At 48.1% G+C, this 16,404-nt stretch overlaps 1 protein-coding gene across 1 annotated transcript in view; it reads left to right on the top strand.

Moving 5' to 3' along the window:
- Positions 1-16,404, top strand: part of SUPT20H (SPT20 homolog, SAGA complex component) — a 60,149-nt gene that overhangs the window by 40,942 nt on the left and 2,803 nt on the right. Inside the window, exons 9-22 of the mRNA XM_056848337.1 lie at positions 263-379; positions 884-937; positions 1,802-1,941; positions 4,066-4,222; positions 4,324-4,380; positions 5,365-5,436; positions 6,865-7,022; positions 8,199-8,231; positions 8,756-8,873; positions 10,163-10,268; positions 10,895-11,062; positions 12,735-13,044; positions 14,297-14,427; positions 15,719-15,777. Coding sequence (XP_056704315.1) covers positions 263-379; positions 884-937; positions 1,802-1,941; positions 4,066-4,222; positions 4,324-4,380; positions 5,365-5,436; positions 6,865-7,022; positions 8,199-8,231; positions 8,756-8,873; positions 10,163-10,268; positions 10,895-11,062; positions 12,735-13,044; positions 14,297-14,427; positions 15,719-15,777 — 1,680 coding nt within the window. The remainder of the gene's footprint in view (positions 1-262; positions 380-883; positions 938-1,801; positions 1,942-4,065; positions 4,223-4,323; positions 4,381-5,364; positions 5,437-6,864; positions 7,023-8,198; positions 8,232-8,755; positions 8,874-10,162; positions 10,269-10,894; positions 11,063-12,734; positions 13,045-14,296; positions 14,428-15,718; positions 15,778-16,404) is intronic.

The raw sequence follows: 16,404 nt of genomic DNA, 5'->3' as shown, positions 1-16,404 counted from the left end.
GTATGTGATGACATGCTAAAAAATTTGTAACATGCTACAAGCATATAGGCACATAACAATAAAGGACGCCACGGCCCTCAGTCTGCAAGACCTGATCAAGGCTGTTAACAATAGGACATTTGGGTGGACATTGATTCATGGGGTCGCCATAAGTCGGAAGCAACTAGACAACACTTACCTCACACACAACAATATGAACTATAAGTCTTATAACAGCATCCTTTGCCTGCTAATAAATATACATTTGCTCGCTTTTAAGCAGATCAATATTTTCCATTGTGGCTGCGTCATAACGGAAATACGTGACTTTCGACAGTCCGGCAATCTGAAATCCGCGACGTACCAAAGCAGGCACGTCCTTCTGCGGCCAACGATGCAGGTGAGCGCTTCCGATTTCCCCAAATTCTCAAGGGTTTAAAAGGAAACAAAGGACATAAGAACATGAGAAAAAGCCCTGCTGGATCAGACCATGGCCCATCAAGTCCAGCAGTCTGTTCACACAGTGGCCAACCAGGTGCCTCCAGGAAGCCCACAAACAAGACGACTGCAGCAGCATTGTCCTGCCTGTGTTCCACAGCACCTAGTATAATAGACATGCTCCTCTGATACTGGAGAGAATAGGTATGCATCATGATTCGTATCCATTTTGACTAGTAGCCATGGATACCCCTCTCCTCCGTGAACATGTCCACTCCCTCTTGAAGCTTTCCAAGTTGGCAGCCATCACCACATCCTGGGGCAGGGAGTTCCACAATTTAACTCTTGTGTTAAGAACATAAGAAAAGCCATGCTGGGTCAGACCGAGGTCCATCAAGTCCCTAACGGATCAGTTAAGACACCTTTTCCGTGAGTAATAAAAGTTTTGTCTCTTTTTCTCCCCCAGACCTTGGTTTGCGATGTGCATTCCATTACAAGTGACAACCACAAATGGACACAGGTAACAGATCCGGTAACATCTTGGGTGACCGTAGGGTTGGCTTCAATCCGTTGTGGTATTCTAGGCTGTCCCTCTAACAATTTCCGGCAAAATTTGATATATCAACTTTAGGAAAGGCCACCACCGCATAGGGTTACTTTTCACTGAGTTGATAACCATGAAAGAGTTCTCTCCTCTTTACAAAAAGAAATTCCCTCCACGTAGAAATGAGCAGGTACAAACTTATGCTGGAGCCGTTGTCCCGGACATGAAGTTTACTGTGCGAAGGGAACTGTTTTTATTTAAAGGGCTGTTCCGTTAAGTGAGATCAGGGGTCCCCAACCTTTTTGAGCCTGCAGGCACATTGGGAATTCTGACACAGCACGACGGACACAGCAGCAAAATGGCTGCCACAAAATGGCTGCCGCAGGAGTCAGCACCAGCCACAAAATGGCTTCCACAGCTCACTCGCAGTCACGGAGTGAAGATCCTCGTGCTGTGGCGGAAGCTGCTGCCAAAGCGGCGTTTTAAAAAAATTGCACAGCCAATCAAATCTCCATCTAAAAAAAACTCGGCAGGCACCAGGAAAGGTGTCGGTAGGCACCGTGACGCCCACCGACACCATGTCGGGGACTCCGACTTAGATTAATAGTTGAGAGCTGCTGGTATTTGTACTATATAGCACATGTGAAATTACTCATCTGTCACGGTGAAGAGAATGGCAGGGATAATATTTCAGTATTTCACTTTCACTGTCCGGACGTGCGCAATTACAGTTCTATAAAGCCCCGAGGCCTCCATGGTGCTAACTCCAAAGTAAACGTGCACAGTGGTAGCCTCAGTGTTTCCTCGCCGTTTTAGAAGTCTTCTGTGTTTGTTTTCTAGGAAGATAAACTCTTGCTGGAAAGCCAGCTGATCCTGGCTACCGCGGAACCTCTCTGCCTGGATCCCTCCATCGCGGTAACCTGCACAACCAACAGACTCCTGTATAACAAACAGAAGATGAACACTCGGCCCATGAAACGGTACTGGGGAAATAATAACCTGCGCTTTTCAGAAAAGAATCGATGGCTTTGATGAGGGAAAATGTTTTCTTTCCGATAAGATTTTAGCTGATTTTTTAAAAATTCATTAGACATTTCCTGTAAATTGGTCTGCAGGTAGGGAAACCCCTTCAAACATCAGGGAGGTTAGAAGAAAGCATCCTTTAATGATAACTATATTTCAATTGTGCAGCAGGCCCTAAGATTGGTCTTTAGGTGGATGGGATCTTGCTCAGAGGTGATCCCCAGTGGAATCACCTGATGTCCGCAGAGCATTTTAATATTCTTCCATCAGCCATTTTATACGGTAGATAGAAGAGAATTCCTCTCAGTGACAGGTGTTGTCCATGCATGGTTGGAATACCAGGACACTTCATCCATGTCTTACTGCGCTGTAAGTTTTACTTGAGGCCGAGGAGCATTTACATCTGACCTTTGTTGTCGAGTGCTCAAAGTTTCTCAGACCAGCAGTTGGTGGGGTATCTTTTATCAGGCAGAAATTCTTTTGTCGCTCAACAAGTAGCCAGATTACCTGCTAGCTGTATCAAGGATACGCAAACTGAACACATGAAATATTGTCGAAGGCTTTCACGGTCAGAGTTCATTGGTTCTTGTAGGTTATCCGGGCTGTGTAACCGTGGTCTTGGTATTTTCTTTCCTGACGTTTCGCCAGCAGCTGTGGCAGGCATCTTCACAGGAGTAACACTGAAGGACAGTGTCTCTTTTTGTAATCTTGTTTTATGACTATGGTGTGGTCAAGACACTGTCCTTCAGTGTTACTCCTCTGAAGATGCCTGCCACAGCTGCTGGTGAAACATCAGGAAATAAAATACCAAGGCCACGGTTACGCAGCCCGGATAACCTACAAGAACCAATGAACACATGAAGCTGCCTTATACAGAATCAGACCCTTGGTCCATCAAAGTCAGTAATGTCTACTCAGACTGGCAGCAGCTCTCCATGGTCTCAGGCAGAGGTCTTTCACATCACCTACTTTCACATCCCTTTTAACTGGAGATGCCGGGGATTGAACCGGGGACCTTCTGCATGCCAAGCAGATGCTCTACCACTGAGCCACAGCCCCTCCCCAAACATGTGTTAATGTTGTGAGGGTTCCCAACCCCCCTGTGCAGTTTCCATAAAATCACTTGCTCAGACGATCATTCAGAAACAAGGAAGTTTATTAGAAGCTACAGGAGACTAGGCCCTTACAGGATCAAAGTTGCAAGTGCTTGCTATTTCCCAAAGACAGCAATATAATCCATTCTACACAGCAGATGCCCGTTACATGTTTTGAGAACCATGAGATAATCGTGCCTAGCACAGGAACATCAAAAGGTCTCAAGAAGCTCGTTACTACAATCTACAATCTACAAACGCCAAGGCCAGAGAAATCAGGGGGGAGCTGTAGCAAGCGAGGGAAGCGGGGAGGGACATTCCAGCCTGGGGCCTGCTGGAGCTGACAGTTTTGACAGCCTGAACCAAAGTTAGCAAAAGGGCCGCTCGGCTGCTTTTACGAGCCAAAGCGGAAACACACAGGAAAGAAGCATACAGACCCTCACAAATGTGACAGATGAACACATGAAGCTGCCTTCTACTGAATCAGACCCTTGGTCCATCTGAGCCACGGCCCCTCCCCCTGCTTGTACACGCCCCTAGATAATGTCACTAAATAATGTTTAGTGGTGTGGTTAAGAGTGGTGGTTTGGAGCAGTGGAGTCTGATCTGGAGAACCAGTTTTGATTCCCCACTCCTCCACGGGAGCGGCGGAGGCTAATCTGGTGAACTGGATTTGTTTCCCCACTCCTCCACATGAAGCCAGCTGGGTGACCTTGGGCAAGTCACATTCTGTCAGCCCCACGCACCTCACAGGGTGTCCGTTGTGGGGAGGAGAAGGGGATTGTCAGCCGGTTTGATTCTGCCTTAAGTGGCAGAAAAAGTCAGCATATAAAAACCAACTCTTCTTCTTTTATTCTAATGCTTCTATAGACTATTTGGCTTTTGTAATCTTGTTTTATGACTATGGTGTGGTCAAGACCTAATAAAGGTGGGGGGTGAGGAGGAGGTGATCCCCAGCTGTTCTCTTAATCTCCAAATGTCTTGCAGATGTTTCAAAAGGTACTCCAGATCATCTCTGAATCGCCAGCACGAGGTGTCTCATTGCCCAGCTCCGCCCCAGCTCAGGTTGCTCGACTATTTGCAGAAAAGAAAGGAGAGGAAAGGAGCCCAGCAGTATGACCTCAAAGTCTCCAAAGCTGGAAACGTACGGGTATTTTTGAACACCCCCCCCCCCGTTGCATCAATATACGCATTTATCCTCGGGACTGTTGTTCATACATCTTTGCTGGCTGTTTTTGTTTTCAGTGTGTCGATATGTGGAAGCAGAATCCTTGCTACCTGGCTGCACCATCTGAAGTGGATGTAAGTTTATAGTTTCCTTTTTAAGTTATAGGATATTATTCGGGAGCCAGCGTGGTGTAGTGGTTGAGAGCGGCGGTTTGGAGCGGGGGACTCTGATCTGGAGAAACAGGTTTGATTCCCCCGCTCCTCCATGTGAGCGGCGGAGGCTAATCTGGTGAACCGGGTTGGTTTCCCCACTCCTACACATGAAGCCAGCTGGATGACCTTGGGCTAGTCATAGCTCTCTCAGCCCCACCTACCTCACAGGGTGTCTGTTGTGGGGAGGGGAAGGGAAGGTGATTGTAAGCCGGTTTGATTCTTCCTTAAGTGGGAGAGAAAGTCGGCATATAAAAACCAACTCTTCTTGTACTGGAAGCATCACTCGGCTCTGCCCATGATAGTTGCTGGCCCAAACCAAGTTTCCTAGCTGGGCGAAGAATGCCCACTCGGGCATTTGTTGAATGCCCACTCGGCTGGTGGCAGGGGCTGTATGCCTCCTGAGCAGATGCCATGGAGTTGGTGCATGGCCAGGGATCCTGGAGGATCCCCCCCCATCTTCTGGGCATGGAGTAGGGGTCACTGGGGGGTGTGGTGGGGGAGTTACTTTGGAATTTCCTGCATTGTGCAGGGGGTCGGACTAGATGACCCTGGTGGTCCCTTCCAACTCTGCAATTCTATGACCCTGGACTTCCTTGGTGGTCTCCCATCCAAATATTAACCAGGGCCGACCCGGCTTAGCTTCTGAGATCTGATGCGATCGGGCTAGCTTGGGCCATCCAGGTCGGGGTACCCTCATAATACTCTGGGGTTGTTGGGGTTTTTTTTTGAGGGAGGGTTAAATCGTCGCATGGGCATGAATGCAGATTTTTTAAGATTGTAGGATTGCGACCTTTCTTTGCCCAGCTCCGTCGTTCCAGTCACTGATTCGGACTGATGCAGCAATGCTTGATGCCGTTTTTTCATTCTCGTTTTTTAAAAACTCCCTGTTCCCCGATGTTTCTGAAGGTGGAAAAATATGCGAAAGTGGAAAAATCCATCAAGCCCGATGACTCGCAACCGAGCGTCTGGCCAGCACACGTGAGTAATGGCAAGCTTTCCTTGTGAAATCTCCTCTGCCGTTCTGGGGCCTCTTTCTCGTTCCAAGAGATGAGAACATCGAGAACAATCAGTACCTGAGTGTGTTTAGGTCATTAAGAGAAGATTCTAGGAATGGTTACAAATTGTTACCCGGGAAGGGGGGGGAAGGAAAATTGGGGCCGGGATGGGGAGGGGGGTGAGTGGTTATTCAGATTTTCCTCTTAGTCTTGTGAATTTCTCAAGAGTGTGACTCGAAAGGAGATTGTAGCGGTGATTGTGAGAATGGAAACTGTTTCTGCGCGACACCTTTGCTGATTCATGACTCTGTCCAGCTCTCGGGGGAGGCTCTACCATGGATTGAACCATCATGGCACATTTACGAGGATAAATCTGATCATTTTTTCATGGAACCAAAGCAGTTGTGCAGGGGGGGGACACGATCGCTCTCTTTAAGTATTCGAAGGGATGTCACTTAGAGGAGGGCAGGGAGCTGCTCCTGCTGGTGGCAGAGGATAAGACTCGCAAGAATGGGTTTAAATTACGAGCAGAAAGGTCCCGGCTGGACATCAGGGGGGAAAGTTTTACAGTGGGAGTAGTTCAGCAGTGGAATCAGCTACCTAGAGAGGTGGTGAGCTCCCCCTCCCTGGCAGTCTTTAAGCAGAGGCTGGACAAGCACTTGACAGGGATGCTCTAGGCTGATCCTGCATTAAGCAGCAGAAAAGGACATAAGAAAAGCCCTGCTGGATCAGACCAAGGCCCATCAAGTCCAGCAGTCTGTTCACACAGTGGTCAATCAGGTGCCTTTAGGAAGCCCACAAACAAGACGACTGCAGCAGCATTTATCCTTCCTGTGTTCCACAGCACCTAATACAATGGGCATGCTCCTCTGATCCTGAATAGGTATGCGCCATGACTAGTATCCATTTTGACTAGTAGCCATGTATAGCCCTCTCCTCCATGAACACGTCCACTCCCCTCTTAAAGCCTTCCAAGTTGGCAGCCATCTGTGTTAAGAACATAAGAAAAAGCCAAGGGGGATCAGACCAAGACCCATCCAGTCCAGCAGTCTGTTCACACGGTGGCCAACCAGGTGCCTCTATGAAGCCCCCAAACAAGACAGCTGCAGCAGCACCATCCTGCCTGTGTTCCACAGCACCTAATATAATAGGCAAAGAAAATTCAGACAGTAACAGACAAAGAAAACTAAGGTTTTACAGGCCAACAGAGTAGCTGTTCCTGTGGACGCCCCTTGCCTACAAAGGCAGCCGCAGTCACAACCAGAAGTTCGTACGGGGTCATGGGCTTGATGTGGCCCTCTTTGTGGCAGTCAAGGACTCTTCCGGCCCAGCCCCCCCCCCCTCCGAGTTGTGCCCCTCCCGCCCCACTTTCAGAGGCAGGTTGCTCACGGAAATGTTTTCCTTCCGGCAGGAGATAAAAGACGACTACGTCTTTGAATGCGAAGCTGGCAGCCAGCTCCAGAAAACGAAGCTGACTGTTTTCCAGTCGCTGGGGAATCCCTTGTACTACGGCAGAATCCAGATGATCAGAGGGGACGAAGACGGCGATGGCCAGGCAGCCCCATCACAGTGAGTGGCGTTTCTCTTAAGCAGTGGAGGATTATTTTCGGGGTGGTGGGTCCCATGTGTTCTGAGCGGAGCCGCACTAGGAGAAGAGGAGCTTGCCCACCTTCCCTCCTCCTCTTGCAGCCTGCTGCATCCCCCAAAATTCCCCCCCGGGGGGGCGCCAGTGGACCTCCAGGGGGTCAAACTAGGCGAGTCTGCATTGGGAGGGCGGAATAGCTGAAAATGGCCCTCTCTGCTTCCCATGGATAGAAACTCCTCCTTGCAAACAGAAAAAAAGGGGGATAGGTTGGAAGCCGGTGTCTTTTTTTGTCAAATTTCTGCTGGTGTTTGTTTGTATGGGCCCTTCCGCATACCAAGCAGATGAACCAGGGCCCTTCTGCACGCTCTACTAGTGAGCCACAGCCCCTCTGCGAATGGTGGAGCCTCTGTGCAGAGGATTTGCCAGTCCACATCAGGCCGAAGAGAGAGGGATTCGTCAGGCAGAGCTTGATAAATGAGCAGCGAGGAGAGCTAGGGGGGAAAGCAGAGCTACTGGCAAGTTCAGACTGGGATGTCTGGTTTGGAGATTAGAGTGGGGAGATAGCTAGCAGGACCAGAAGAGTGGGCCTGTGGTCTTGGGCCCATGGTCCAGCTGTTCTGGCGTCCCAATCTCAGCAGCAGCCATCCCAATTTCTCCCAGACCCTCCCACAAGACAGCAGCTCCGGACCCCAACATCCGCTGTATAGTGGTACGCTCCTCTGTGTGGAGGTTCCATAACAGCCATCATGCTAAATAGCCATACTATCCAGCTAATCATACATAAGAACAGCCCTGCTGGATCAGACCAAAGCCCATCAAGTCCAGCAGTCTGTTCACACGGTGGCCAACCAGGTGCCTCTAGGAAGCCCACAAGCAAGACAGCTGCAGCAGCATTATCCTGCCTATGTTCCACAGCACCTAAGATAATAGGCATGCTCCTCTGATCCTGGAGAGAATAGGTATGCATCATGACTAGTATTCATTTTTACTAATAGCCATGAATAGCCCTCTCCTCCATGAACATGTCCACTCCCCTCTTAAAGCCTTTCAAGCCTTCCATACGTGTCTTCCTTAATGTGTTTATTGAATTCACTTATAAGCAGCCTCATAAGTTTATCTGGCCTCTCCGTCTGAAGCCCGTATCATCTGTTCTCTTGTAGCTTTCTTATTGGCTCAAAGTCAGAAGCAGAAAGGTAAGCATTTCAACAGAACGTCTTGGTTCTTACGGTTGACCAAGGCCCATCAGGTCCAGCAGTCTGTTCACACAGTGGCCAACCAGGTGCCTCCAGGAAGCCCACAAGAAAGATGGACTGCATCAGCATTTATCCTACCTGTCTTCCACAGCACCTGATATAACAGGCATGCTCCTCTGATCCTGGAGAGAATAGGTGTGCATCATGACTAGCATCCATTTTGACCAGTAGCCATGGATAGCCCTCTCCTCCATGAACCCGTCCACTCCCTCTTAAAGCCTTCCAAGTTGGCAGCCATCCCCACATCCTGGGGCAGGGAGTTCCACACTTTAACTATTATTTATTTCATTGATTGATTTAGACACCCACCCTGTCTCCCCAGTGGGGGGCCAAAGCTGCTTTTGTGGTTATCCTCTCCTCTGCTTTATCCTCACAATAACCCTGTAAGGGAGGTCAGGTTGAGAGTGACACACGCCTACTACTCTGGCCTTAATGAATGAATGAACGTTAACGTTGTGTTACAGGATGGTCAGCCAGTACCAGGAACTGGTTCAGAATGAAGCGAAATGTCCAGTGAAGATGTTTCATAATTCTGGCGGATCAGTCCACCTAAGTCAGCTTTCTCCTGGGAAGGAAATTGAAGTAAGTGACCGTTTTTTTTTGTAGAAAAGAGCATGAGTCCAGTAGCACCTTAAAGACTAGCAAAATGTCTGGCAGGGTACGTGTGGTATCTGAAGAAGTGAGCTGTGGCTCACGAAAGCTCATATAAGGTACCGAAAAGGTGAGGAATCACCATGAAACCATGGGTTAATGTTGATACAAGTGATTTTGTGAATTATGTATAGTAACAGTTCTTGTAGGTTATCCGGGCTGTGTGACCGTGGTCTTGGTATTTTCTTTCCTGACGTTTCGCCAGCTGCTGGAGAAACGCCAGGAAAGAAAATACCAAGACCACGGTCACACAGTCCGGATAACCGACAAGAACCGATGAACTCTGACCATGAAAGCCTTCGAAAATGTATAGTAAATTTACTACAAACACAAAAATGAATATAAATGTAAACAACTTGTACACAGCCCTGCTTTAGCCTCTACGTATCTATGCTGAACATGCTAACTAAGTTAACTTGATACATCTTGATGACTGAGAGACTGTGAAAGGTATATTTCTGTGGGAGCCTAAGACTATAAAGGCAACTCTGGATGGAATATATAGATAAACAAATTTTAGGCTTTACACTTTACAAACGTCATTTCACTCAGTCTGAGGATTGCGATTTCTCATATGTTTCCATACTTTCACAATGGCACAGAATTGTATTATTCGGATCACTGAAGAAGGCTTCACAGCCAAAACGGTTTTGGCCTGACCTGTGATATTGTTTGCATACATTGTTAGAATAATAGAATCATGGAGTTGGAAAGGACCGCCAGGGTCATCTAGTCCAACCCCCTGCACAATGTAGGAAATTCACAACTACCTCCACCCCCAAACACCCCCAGTGACCCCCCTGCTCCATGCCCAGAAGATGGCCAAGGTGCTCTCCCTCTCATCATCTGCCTAAGGTCATAGAATCAGGATTGCTGTCAGTTGGCCATCTAGCCTCTGCTTAAAAACCTCCAGGGAAGGAGAGCTCACCACCTCACAAAGAAGCCTGTTCCACTGAGGAACCGCTCTAATTGTTAGAGAATTCTTCCTAGTGTCAAGATGGAAACTCTTTTGATTTAATTTCAATCCGTTGATCCTGGTCCAACCTTCTGCGGCAACAGAAAACAACTCGGCACCAGTCTAAGCCCGTTCATTTCAACGGGCTCAATCTGGAGTAACTTTCCTTAGGAATGCACTGTTAGGCTCTCAGGGGCGCTATTTAGGGCCTGGGCTTTTCAGGTCTGCGTATCATTCCCATTTGTCTTTTTTGTTTGTTTAGCAGCCAGAAAGTATGTCCCCTTATATTCAGTCTTCGGTGCTGGGCAAAGGCGTGAAACACCGACCGCCCCCTATCAAGCTACCTTCAAGTACAGGAAGCGGCTCTTCAGGTAAAAAAAATATATCTATCTATCTATCTATCTCGCTCATTTTGAGTGTAGAGCAGGGGTCCCCCAACCTTTTTGCACCCACCTTTGGAATTCTGGCACGGGGCGGTGGGTGCAGCCACAAAATGGCTGCCGCAGGAGGCGGAGCCAGACACGAAATGGCCGCCACAGCTTATCTTCAGTCACGCATTGAAGATCCTTGTGCTGTGGTGGCAGCCGCTGCCAAAGCAGCATTTTTTCAAAAAAATCTGCACCGCCAAACAAATCTCCACCCGGCCCCGCCTACTTTCCAAAAGCACATGGCGGGTGCAGGAAAGGTGTTAGCAGGTCCCATGGTGCCCATGGGCAACATGTTAGGGATCCCTGGGGTAGACTCTCCAGAGAGAGGTTCCTAAGCTTGGCTTTGAAGCTGCCTTCTACTGAACCAGACCCTTGGTCCCTCAAACGGGGTAGGGGGGCGCGTCTGACCTTACCATAGGCCAATCCAGGCCAGTTCCGGTTTTCCGTTGCTGCGGGGGGCCAGTGACGACACTCACTGCCCGCATCGCGCTCTTAGAAGAACCCGCTTAGAGGGGGGAAATTGTCTTTCCGATGATGGTTCGTAACATCGATTAATTGTGCTTTTCCAGGTAACATTTTTAGTCCCCAGCAGTCAAGCGGCCACCGAAAATCCCCCACTCCTCCTCCTCCTCCACCTCCTCCCAAGCCGCCCGGCGTCTCTCGGAAGCAGTCCCAGGACCTGAACCAGCTGAGCTTGCTCTCGTCGGCCGGCCTGTCCCCGGCCGGCTCGTCACAAAGTGAGTCCCGCTCTAAATTCTCCATTAAGTCTTCGTAGGCAGAAAAATTCTCGCGCTAAGCTTCCTAGCCGGCCGACGGGTGAGCCTAAATGTCTAGCGTGCGCTAAAGCTTGTGTATAAAGTCGTGCAGCACTTAAGGCCGGCCTCTGTTGACTGTATGTACTTCGTTTGCTGTTAACTGTCATTTGTTTTTTTATTTTCTGTATAAGCATACCTGTATGCACCCTTTGTGTATACGTTCGAATTCCGTTTTTAGGCAATCAGCGTTGGTCTCTCTCTCTTTGACACAGCCTGGTGACCAACGAGACCCGTAGACGCTTCCAAAGCTGAGCTCTTTTCCCGCCCGCGTACAAGCAGTAGCTCATTAAGGCCGAGTTTCCGTTTCCGTACTTTTAAACAGCTTGGAAAAACTTTTTAAATGTCGTCAAATAACGGTGCAGTTGTATCTCTGTGTATGTATATATATATATATATATAACGCGATCGGTCCCAGCGTGGTGATAACAATAAACGATCAATGGATTTTTCAAAAAACACTCCGACACTGTTTCACGAGTCATTGCAGACGATTAAAAAAAGAAACTGTGAGAATAAGTTCACTATAACAATGACGTAAATGTTGTTTCCTGAGCGGAGGGGCCGCCAAGATGAATTTGGGGGCAGGAATAGCAGTTGTGGATTTCAGCCGAAGGGTTTATATGTAGAGATGAGGATAGTTGATGTACTGTGGGTAGTCCCCAGCAACCCAGGACTTCTGTCCACGGCACAGTATAGCCTTCGGGTTTATGCGTGGCACCGTTTACAATTCCCAAGATGGCCCCTTTTTCAGCCTTCCTATTTTGCGCAAAGAAATCCTGTAAGGAAGCGTTGATTGTTCCCCCCCCCCCCCTCCACAGTCTGATCAACAAAACTTCGCTGGTACGAAGGGCGTAAATCGGTTGGGCATAGTTAACCGCCACCAATAAGGCTGTGCTGGCGAGTTCTGAACATTCATATTTCTTTCTATCTGTAGGATGTGAAAGCCTTAAAAAAAACAAAAAACCAAAACATAAAATGAAACCATTTCAAGGGATTTGGGGTTGTTTGTTTTCATTCAACTGGTACAGTGTCTCCATAACAAATGTATACATTTTTTTAAAAAAATAAACAGAGAAGACGCGTTATTTATCTGCTGCCACAAGCAACGCTCCTTCTTTCTTTTACTTCCAGATTCGGTCAAGCTCCAAAAAAAACACCCCACCGTAAATAACTATTTGTACTGTTTTCCCAATTTGGTCCCAGTTCGTGTTTTTGTCCGATCTGTTTTTTTTTTCCCCTTTCTGTTTTAATAATATGCTGTTGTGCAGATTGATACACATTGGACAAAACCGTTTTTGGACGCCACATAGGTTAGTTAGACCGGTCGTTGGCGGGAGGCGCGCGAGTTCAGGGCGTTAAAGAGTTAGGACAACCTAGCAGAACAGTGCCGAGTTTGGGTCGCGTTGCAGCATTTAAGCTTTGCAGAGTGTTTTGCTTGGTGTTTGTCAGAAGTAGCGGTTATTAACGCTCGCTATTCACTGTTTGGGGTTTAAAAAAAAACTATCAGAACTAAGTTATCATTCCATTGACCTTATTTGACGAGAGGACCGGCCTTTTTAACGAACCAGCGCTTTCTATTTTTCTCAACAAGCAGGGTCCGGAACTCCTAAGCCATCTCCTCCTCCAACCGACACCCCTTCATCAACCCCACGCCCTCCCGACGTTCAGAGCTCCACTCTGGCTCCCCTCCCTGCCACCCCAACCCCCCAAGATTCAGGCTTCACCCCTCCGCCTCGTTCGCTTGCCCCCTTTGCGCAGCATCAAATGCCCCCGAGCCAGGCCCTGCCCGTAATGACCATTCCTCTTTCCACCATGGTAACGTCCGATACTACAGGAACCTCCTCCAGCCAGGTCATGGCAAACACTGCAGGACTTAACTACATCAATGTAGTGGGCTCTGTCTGGTAAGTTGGCTTCCACCCGGGTCCCCCTAGTTTTGCCTCTTTGCTTTCTTGGCGTTGGGGCCATCGTGCGCTTGGGGTGCCGCTCTGAAAACGGGCGCCACGCAGTTGGGTTACTTAAACATTCTTGCAGCTGTACAAATGGCTTTGGTGTGGCTGGAAGACCCCTTTCAAAGGCAGCTGCGATGACATCTGGTGTAGTGGTTTAGAGCGGTGGGTTGGAGCAGTGGACTCTGACCTAGTCAACCGGGTTGGTTTCCCCACTCCTGCACATAAGCCACGGACTCTAATCTGGTGAACTGGTTTTGATTCGGGGTGAAATTAGATTAAAAGAGTTTCCATCTCGACATTACAAAGAATTTTCTAACAGAGCGGTTCCTCAGTGGAACAGGCTTCCTCGGGAGGTGGTGGTGATTTTTAAGCAGAGGCTAGATGGCCATCTGTCAGCAATGCTGATTCTGTGATCTTAGGTAGATCATAAGAGGGGAGGGCATCTTGGCCATTTTCTGGGCATGGAGTAGGAGTCACTGGGGGTTTGTGGGAGGGAGGAAATTGTGAAATTCCTGCATTGTTCAGGGGGTTGGACTAGATGATCCCGGTGGTCCCTTCCAACTCTATGATTCTATTCTATTATTCCCTACTCCACATGAGCGGCAGAGGCTAATCTGGTGAACCGGGGTGGTTTCCCCGCTCCCAAACGTGAAGTCTGCTGAGCGAACTTGGGCTAGTCGCCGAACTCTCTCAGCCCCACCTACCTCACAGGGTGTGTGTTGTGGGGAGGGGAAGGGAAGGCGATTGTAAGCTGGCTTGATTCTTCCTGAAGTGGTAGAGAAAGTCGGCATAGAAAAATCAACTCTTCTTAGGCGAGATGGCCATCTGTCAGCAATGCTGATTCTGTGACCTTAGTCAGATCATGAGGGGAGGGCATCTTGGCCATCTTCTGGGCACGGAGTAGGGGTTGCTGGGGGGTTTGGGGGGGGGAGGTAGTTGTGAATTTCCTGCATTGTGCAGGGGGTTGGACTAGATGACCCAAGTGGTCCCTTCCAACTCTATGATTCTATACTGCTCTGTTTAATGCAGCCAGACTAAGATGATGCTTTTCAACCATTCGTGCCTGTGTTTAGGCAAATTCTCGGCCTCGCAACCAGGCAAAGGCCGAGCCGCCTGATAATACAGCCGAGAGCCGGGCAGCAGACTCTGCTTTCTCAGGGCAAGCACCAGGCTGGTGTAACATTTGCTCCTTCCTTTTGTGCAGCGGAGCGCCACAGACTCTGAGCAGCTCCAGCCCCATGTTGGGCTGCGGGGCTGGCGCAGTGAGCCCCGCGGGCCTAAACCTTCCATCGGGAGCCCTGCTGCCCAACGCCGGGCCGCCCAGCTCTCAGCCAGGTCAGTACAGAAGCCGGCCGCGGATACTTGGGGAGGGCGGGAGAGGACGGAGCATCTCTTTGGCCAACCCGTTGCATTGACGTTGTCCGACCTGATTTCTCCTTTCGTATTGACGATAGAACATAAGAAAGGCCATGCTCCTTTGAGACTGGAGAGAATAGGTGTGCATATAAGAACGTAAGAAAGGCCCTGCTGGATCAGACCAAGGCCCATAAAGTCCAACAGTGAATCTTCGTGCCCTGTTCACTGTTCTCCATGGGAGGGGCACAAGGCCTTTAGGGCAGGGACGTTTAACTCAATTGTTACGAGGGCCAGATATGACATAAATGTCACTTGGTCGGGCCGTGCTGGGTCTCGCCAGCCCAGATTGAGAGTTGAGGGGTGGCTGCCTCAGCAGGCCCGCGGGCCGGGTAAGAACTCTCAAGGGACCGGATCTGGCCTGAAGGCCGTATGTTTGACACCCGCTTTAGGGGAACAGGAATAGGGAGGGAGATAAATTCTGTGTCTTCCTTCTGTTCACGGTTTGCCGGGTTCTCTTTGGGTTGACAAACTTGCATATTTTGTTCTACAACCAAAATATAGCATATTTTGGTGCTATTTAGTCATCCGGCTGTCATGGTTGTTGTTGTTTTTTCCCTCTGTTTTTAATTGTTTTAATTATGTTTGTTTGCGACGGGGTCGATTTTAACGGGTTTATTTCCTCAACCTCTTTTTTATTTTATACTATAAATAAACGACATACATAAAACATAAAATACATATACAAAGCACAAAATACATAAGATACAAACATACATACTACATTACGTCTAATACAAACAACATAACAGCTTTTGCCTTACTCTGTTCTGGATAAGTTGTTATTGTTATATTACCACTTTACCACCTTATCAAACCCTTGAGGTTAATGGTATACGATCTATTTAAATACCTTCTGTTCACTATTCGTCAGGATCTGTTCATATTGTCAAGCGTGCATATTTTGGCCTACAACGTGCTATTTAGTTACCGGATTTCATGGTTGTTGTTTTTTTACCTCTGATTTTAATTGTTTTAATGATGTTTGTTTGGGAGGGGATCAATTTTAACGGTTTTATGACGGTGATTTTTATCATGCATGTTTTGAGCTGTCAGCAGCCGTGATTGGGCCTTGTACAAGCAGAAGGGCGGGATACAGGTTTTGTAAATTTTTTAATGTATTAGCAATGCTATTTTCCCTCTAGTTTAGATGCAGCTACAATTAAAAAACAAAACAATCAAAGAACCAACGTCTTTTCTAAATTCATCTCAGCAGGTGGCCCTTTTGGTTTAAAGAATCCTTCAGGCCTTCATCCTTTGAATCTCCTACAGGTAATTAATTTGTTCTTTGGCCCGTCTTTCTGTATGGGTCTCCCTAGTTGTGCGGGGTAAGGGTTGGGGTCACTGGGGATGTGGGGGGGGGGGAGGTAGTTAATTTCCTGCATTGTGCAGGGGGTTGGACAAGATGACCCTGGTGGTCCCTTCCAACTCTATGATTCTGTGCATCGTCAGAGGTGTCTTTTGTCCAGACAACTTAAAAAAAAAAAAGGTAATCTAGGATGTGAATTAATCATAAGTGTTACTGTTTCTTTGTTTAAGCCTATCGTATCCTACCTTTGACTAAAACTTCAAGGCACCAGCCTAAATACTTAAAATCCATACTAATGTATACCTAAAGCAGAGAAAAAAATTAATAGCAAAAAAAAACAAAAAAAAGAGCAGCAAGAAAGAGAGCCAGTGTCGCATAGTTAGACTAGGTCCTAAGCGATAGGCATGCTTCTTTGGTCCTGGAGAGAACAGGTATGCATCATGACTAGTATTCATTTTTACTAATAGCCATGAATAGTCCTCTCCTCCATGAACATTTCCACTCCCCTAATATAAGAACATAAGAAAAGCCCTGCTGGATCAGACCAAGGCCCATAAAGGCCAGCAGTCTGTTCACCCAGTGGCCAACCA

Source organism: Euleptes europaea, chromosome 4 (assembly GCF_029931775.1).
Source record: "Euleptes europaea isolate rEulEur1 chromosome 4, rEulEur1.hap1, whole genome shotgun sequence".
NCBI lineage: Eukaryota > Metazoa > Chordata > Lepidosauria > Squamata > Sphaerodactylidae > Euleptes > Euleptes europaea.
The sequence above is the reverse complement of the archived record's forward strand: the minus strand, read 5'-3'. Positions and strand labels throughout refer to the sequence as shown.